The sequence below is a fragment of the Colius striatus genome, chromosome W, assembly GCF_028858725.1.
Source record: "Colius striatus isolate bColStr4 chromosome W, bColStr4.1.hap1, whole genome shotgun sequence".
Classification (NCBI taxonomy): domain Eukaryota; kingdom Metazoa; phylum Chordata; class Aves; order Coliiformes; family Coliidae; genus Colius; species Colius striatus.
In genome coordinates this window covers 10,108,012-10,115,031 of record NC_084789.1, presented here as the reverse complement: position 1 = coordinate 10,115,031, position 7,020 = coordinate 10,108,012, and the positions used below count along the sequence as shown (strand labels likewise).

General features: G+C 49.7%; 1 protein-coding gene across 1 annotated transcript; it reads right to left on the bottom strand.

Annotated features, from left to right (window-relative positions):
• Positions 1–1,497: 1,497 nt before the first annotated feature.
• On the bottom strand, positions 1,498–4,911 carry LOC133628571 (sia-alpha-2,3-Gal-beta-1,4-GlcNAc-R:alpha 2,8-sialyltransferase-like). Its single transcript, XM_062016940.1, has 4 exons — positions 4,736–4,911; positions 4,103–4,225; position 3,834; positions 1,498–2,055 (listed from the first exon to the last, which is right to left on the bottom strand). Exons 1-4 carry the CDS (start codon positions 4,909–4,911, stop codon positions 1,498–1,500), a joined length of 858 nt encoding a protein of 285 aa, XP_061872924.1.
• Positions 4,912–7,020: the final 2,109 nt, after the last annotated feature.

Below are 7,020 nucleotides of genomic sequence, written 5' to 3'. Positions count from 1 at the left end.
AAGTAGCCTTTGGAAAAGCAAAAGCCAGAAAATGTGGGATAATTAAAACAGGGGAGATGCCAGCTCCTTCTCCACCCTGGGGTGTGGGGAAGAGCTGGGGCCCAGCTTTGGGTCAGTGGAGCTATGGTGCCATGGCAACAGGCACTGGGAGATGCTCCGGGCTGCTCAGGTTTAGTGGAGTACTTGAGATCTCCTTCCTCACCTCCTAGATCTGCTTGTAGGTAAAGAGGCTCAGACAAATTAAAACGTGCCACTTTAAAGTATGATTTTAGCCTGGATTTTGCATCTTCCTTCAGTGTATAGTCAGTTCTCAGTGTCATATAGAATAGTAGAAAAATGTTAAAATATTTGTAAGGATACTTGTCATAATAAGTAACCAGTTACTTTACAGGTTCCTTTATCCTGAGACATAATGGCCAACCTTTTCAAACCATAAGTGACCCTAAGGTTTGTCCTCTCTATAAACAACCTGATTTTCAGTGGGACAGAGGAAGCTGTGCCTTCCTTTGGCTGCTATGGATGGCTGTTGGTGACCGGAAAATGGGGCCACTGATTTAGTGATGTAAATGGAGAAATGTGGTAACTGTATTTCCTCTTCCTTGCACTCTTGCCATGCTCACTTCCCCTTAAAAACCATCTTTAAAAATCCCAGCACCTAGCTCCCATTGCCAGTGGGTTCCTGCCCAGCCAGCCTCTCATGGAGTAGGGGTCCAGGGACCAGGCAGGCTCACAGTCCTGCCCCTCAGTGACAACTGGAGCCTCATGGTTCTGAGGTCTGCTAGTCCACCTGCCCCACTGCCACTTGTTGGGCTGATAGAGGCCATGACTGCTCTCTGCACGGTCAGCACCTCTGGGCAAACCCCCCATTACCATGATGGCATGTTGGGTGGGACATACCGGAACATAGAGTGGCGACGCTGGCATCCCCGCACCAGGAAACACCAGGTATTGCTGTGACAGGTCCCACCCGGCAGAGCTCACCAGGGCAGCCACTATGCCCAGCCAGCTCCTTGCCTCACAGCACTGTGGGGTCCATGCACACAGGGAGAAGGGGCCAGGGAACGCTGGTGGACTCTGTGAGTGCACAGAGATGGATGGGAGCCCCCATGCATTTATTGCAGTTTTCCTCAGACCACCCTGTAACTGTCTGTCAACATTGCTAGATGAGAAGGGAAAGCTTTGCCTCTGCAGCACCTCACTCAGCTCCCCTAGGCTCCTCCCACTCTGCAGAAGCAGCACAGGAACAGGGCCTAATGACAGACCATACCCTGGTGCCAACAGCCAACCCACCTTTGCTCTGTCAGTGGATAGCTGCAAAGGAACAACTGAAGTACATACTGGAGCAGTAACAAACCTGCTCTGAAAACAAGCAGTATTGGGTCCTGCCCTGCTAGACAGTGCCTACCAGATCAGGCATGAATAGAAAAAAGAATAGAGTTATATTGGTACAGAGAAAGAGAGGTGTATTTTGACAAGTTAAATGCAAAGCAAAAATACTCACCTGTTAACATGCTGCATTATATTTCCCAGCCAAGCCAACTGGACCTTTAGTTGCCCTCTGTGCTCAACAAAGAAATCAATCAGTGTTCTTGTTACTGTTGCTGACGTGTGGAAGAAAAAAGCAGGGATCCAAAGAATGGCCCCATTAAGCTTTTTTAAACTTAAAAAGAAGTTGTTGCAATCCTGAATGGTCAAAAGATTGTTGTAATACTTTTCCAGGATGCTGGGGTTGAAGGTTGTAAGGTTGGTTTTCCTTCCCACATCTTTTTTGAAAGCCTCAGTTGGAGCAAAATTGCAACGAAATACAAAATCAGATTTATCTATTTCTTGCCCACACCGACTCCTGGCCAGGATCCCGCTATTTCCAACCACAGCGCAAATGTAATGCTTGTTCAGGATGGGAGACATGTCAGGAAGCAGCGATCGGAAGTTATTACTGATAGAGAAAACATACTTATGGCTGGAATAATCATAATGCATTAGCTGTCCAATCTGAACACTATTCTTGGTCAAAGAAAAATTTTTTATTATATCGACATGCTGAAGGATTTCTTGCTTGAAAGAGAAAATAAAAAGAAAACATGGAGTTTTATTTCCCCTCTTCTTGTGGCACAGACATTTGCTTTCCAGATAGACTTTTGAGTTTTTTTTCTAAACTAGTAAAGCAATTTCCTGAGAAATGTGACACAATAGTTTTTAAATTAACATAAATAGATAGGAATGATGGAGCTGGCTCCTCACTTCAAGCTCCACTTGTCTTTGCTGGGCAATCCTAACTGACATCAGCTAAGGAGGTGTCCATGTCTCTCAGAATCCTGTCAAGATGCAAGTACCAGGTTATCTGTGTGAGCACGCAGCATGGGGCTTCCAGCACAGCCTTCCTGCAGCCACCTCACTGCACTGCCAGCATGGCTCTGCCTGCCAGTGAGTGGACCTGGCCAGAACAGGGGTTCTAATGGTGCTCTCTATGTACATTGCACTCTTGGAACTGGACAACAGATCTTTGGTAATGATGAGTGTCGTGTTTGTCACCAGGTATGTGAAGCAAAACCAAATGGTTTTGCTATTTTTAAATATATGGGTGTTTTGTGTTCTCATTAAGGAGCTTTGAATTGCAAAACAAGTGACAGTTGATGACCCATATAAACATAATTCCTTCATGTCTTATTTGGGCAAGCATGTTGGCTTTTTTACAAAGGTTATTAGGGACACCTAAAACCCAAATAGAACCAATTCTGCTCAGGAATTTCCCTAGCAGAGCAGAAAATTAGAAAACCAATACCGTTTTATTTGCTCATGTTTATGGAAAACAACTAACCTTTCTTTCAGCTTGCATACTTCAATGCCTAAGTATTAATGGAGTCCCCCCGGGTGCCCTAATTACGGGTTATGGCTAATGGACAAAGGCAGATCCTGAGGCATTAGCTACAATCATCAAAGGGGTGTCACACAGAAGGACGAGCTGGTGGTGCTAGGAATTAAACAATAATGAGCAGTGGCCACTGTCACCAGCCTGGGAGGTCCCAGGGAAAAGATGGGGCAGGCAAAGGGCCTTGACTCTGTGGTTCATGGCCACCAGAAGGGCATTACTCATCCTGCTGTGCTGGAGGGTAACCAGAGGGGAGGAAAGAAGCCTAAGCCCTGCCCACCAGCACCAAGAGGCTGCCTGGTTGCAGAGTCAAGGGGCCTGGATTCCTGCTTCTCAAGTGGCATATGTGAGCTGAGTCACAAGGTGGTCTCCAAAACAGCAAGTATTTGTCAGGACAAAATTAAAGCCCAAGATGGTAGCAGCTATTTCTATGACTAAATGTTTTTATTTTCTTTTCTAGATTTTAAAAATATATATATACATGTATTAAAGTGTATATATATTTACTAATATATATTTTTCAATAAAGCCAGTAAATAAAAGATGCTGGCCAGACACCACCACGTTCATATCACAGTGAGAAAATGGAAAAGCACTTTTACTTCCCATTAAGTACTGAGCAGCTCTGAGAAAGCTGAAGGATCCAAGAAACCCTTTTGGTTGCCATCCAGTAGGAAAATTAGTGTGACCTGCGGACAGGAGGTAGAAGGTGATGTAAAAGGAATGTCTCCAGGGGATCCAGGCTTGAAGGCTCCCCTATACACCCCTCGCTCTGCCTGCCCCCTCAGTTGGAGCAGTGCTGGAAGGCAGAGCAGCACTGCACTTGCTCAGAACTGCCATGTGCTGGGAAGTTTAGCTGGGCATCTTTTGGCCTCCATGAACATAGCTTTTCATGTCTGTCACAGTCTGATTCGTTTCAAGTTTTAAAACCATTATCTTGAAATAATGACAATTTAATTTGCACCCTGGGAAACGGGATCACATTCTGTTTGGTAAAATAATGCATGTTGCGGCTTGGTGTCCTGCTCTGAAATAATAAATTCTTTCAATATAGCTGTAACCATCTGGGGAAATGCTCTGATTCAGATTTTGTCTCTCACGGCTGGCAAATTACTCAGAGTGCAGAGTATTTAGCAGCCCCTGATTGTATGTTCATAAATCCTGAGGGGAAAAGACAGTCTCAGGGAGGATGCAAGGGGGATGTGTGGGCACAGTGCCTGGCTGCATGCTCACCTCTGATGGGTGAAGGCTGTCCTGTTGAAGGCCCACTTGGCGGGCTTCTCCTGTAGCTCGTGGGTCAGGGAGTTCGTGATGGGCACGAAGGAAGGGTCCAGGAACTTCATCGCGAACTGGGACCTGAAAACGAGCACACAGACCCAGGCAGACACACACGCACGGACCCATGCAGACACACATAGACCCGCAGTCTGTTACTGGCCGTGCCCGACACGATCCTGTGTCGGACGGCATCAGCACCGCGGACAGCGCCGGCCGCGCCGCTCCCCGCTGGCTCCGGCCGGGCCGTGCTGGCTGGGCCAGGCTCTACCGGGCCACATCGGCCCGTGCCAGGCTGCACCAGGCCGTGCCGGGCAGGGTGGTGCCGGGTTGCTCCCCACCTTTCGGCACCTCGGAGTATCGCGATCCTCACGCCTAGTCCAGGCCCTTCCCGGTACCGCGGTCCCCGGGGCCCCTCTGCAGGGCGCGGAGCACTGCCGGGGCTGTGCGCGGGGGAGCTGCATCCCGGTACAGCCCGACACGGCCCAGGATCAGCGCGGGGGGCGACGAGGGGTGAAAGAAAGGCAAGGGGAAGAGCTGTCCGCCGTGCCTGGGCCGGGTCGTGCCGTCTGTTCCGCGCCGCGCCCTCACCTGAATCCCGCGTGGAACATGTACATGCGGGGCCCGTTCGGGCCGGCGGCACGGGGCGCGCCAAAGATATCCTTCCTGAGCGAGACGTAGCTGATGAGGGAGAGAATGAGTAGCGCGATGCTCAGCATCACCAGCCCCAGCACGCTGGCCACCCGCACCATCTTGCAGCTACTCATGCCGGGAGGCGACCCCACCACTGGGCGTGTGCGGAGGGCCGGGGAGGATGTCTGCCGCCGGGCTACATGAGGCGGCGGCGGACGCGGGACGGCGGCGAGGGCGAGCCTGGCACCGCCGGCAGCCGGAGAGAAAATGGAGGAACCGAGCGGCGGAGCGAGGAAATGGCAACCAGGAGCCGCCGCCCCGGCAACCCCGGCAGCGCAGTTGGGTCATCCGGCGGGTCTCCCGGCAGCCCTCCACGCGCACCGGCAGCCCAGGTGCGCCCTGGACAGCCTGGACAGCCGTCCCAGCAGCGCCGGTACTACCTGGCAGCCCCGATGTGTGCACCCCAACAGACCCAGCGTGCTCCCCACCCGCCCAGGGTCTCCTCCCCGACAGTGCCGGGTACACAACCTGGCATCTCAAGTATGCCCACCACCATATCCTCGGGATGTCCCTGACAAAAGATTGGGAGTGACCCAGTCTGACAGCCACAGTGACCCCCCAAACAGTCTCAGTGCCACAGTGACCACCGAGCCCCTCAGCACGTAGGGATTGAGCATGGTTGCAAGCTGAGCCGCAGGGAACACAGGCTGGTGGGGACCTGTTGCAGCAGAGAGGAATCAAATGTGACCAATATGATCGATAAGCATGATTCGTTTATTGCAGTTCTAAGTTTGATTAATATAACACTAACTCATGAATATGGAAATACACACACTATGATTGGTTTGATATAACTGATGGCATTATGTAAGACAGATATTTTTGTGGTTACAAAGTACATTTTCAGATCCTTTTTCTCAGGCATCTGCTCCTGTTTATGAGTTACAGATAACCGCCAAGGATACATTGTCCTTGCCTAAGATTAGCTGTTGCCATCTGCAGCTGGCCAGATTACTACATTTGCTTATTAGCTGGTGCCACTAAGGTCTGCAAGAATACTTAACGTATTTTACAGTTTCAGCTCTGTTTTGTTCTGTTTTATCTCACTGATGGGAACATGACCTTTTAATGTAAGCCACGCTTCCACAGGGACCAGTGTCCAGATGGGTGCAGAATGTCCCTCTGCTTCCCAGTGCTGGACCACGGGGCTGCAGCATTTCCCTGTGACACTGTAGATCACCATACGGCATGTACAGTGCTGTGGGCACCAGTGCTGTGGGTGGGCAGTGCAAAACCCAGTGCTGGATCTTTAAAAGCCTGATGTTTAGGGCACACTACCACCTAAAAGACCCTACTAGTAATTAAACTGCCCCATAAATCACACAGCAAATTTCATGTGAACTCCAAGAGATCCTGACTTTTGTAAACTGAGGAATGTCTTTTATGAACATTGTAAGGTACTAGTATTTACCTCAACATTGCTGACAGCACAGTTAACCACTGCCACCAAGGATTCTGCCTGTTAGAGGCGCTGTTGCCTTGCACTGCGCATCCTGCTGTCTCAGGAAACACTGCCCCTGCACATGGGCAGAGTCAAGGGACTGTGACCCTTTAGGGACTTTGCAAGACTCTCCTGAACCCTCCAGAACTTTCCAGGACCCTCCAGAGATGGTATTGGGCATGCGTCAGCAAGAGGAGTCTATATAAGAACGGGACAAGCAGAGGTGCGCATTCTTCTCTTTTTTCTCTTCCCCCCACCAGAGAGGACGGAGAAGTGGAACTCTCAGACAAATGGACTGCCGGGGCGCTCCACGTGGACTTGTGGTGGTGACTATTGTGCTTTTCTCTCTCTCTCTCTCACGCTTTTCTTTCCTTCTTGCCTTTCTATTTTCATTGTGGATTGTTGTGGGTAAAATAGTTTAGCGCTTGACTCCGTTTTGAGTCTTAATTCTGTTCCCGAGAATATACGAAACCTGATCATGATAATCTGTTTGATTGAACATCACTCAGGGAGTTAAGCCCAGATGCCCCAGTCACCCAGAATTGTCTCAGGTTGGTTGGAAAGCAAGGGGGTTTAACTTCTGCCAAATTAAACCAAACAGGGGATCGTGACAAACATGACTTCTGCATGCTGCAATACTTTCAGTGTTTCTTCAAGCTATGGGTTTTTTCCTTATAAAGCTTGCCCCCATAGACAGCTCTGCCGAGTCCTGAGTTCGTAGAAGTACCTTATAAATAATAAA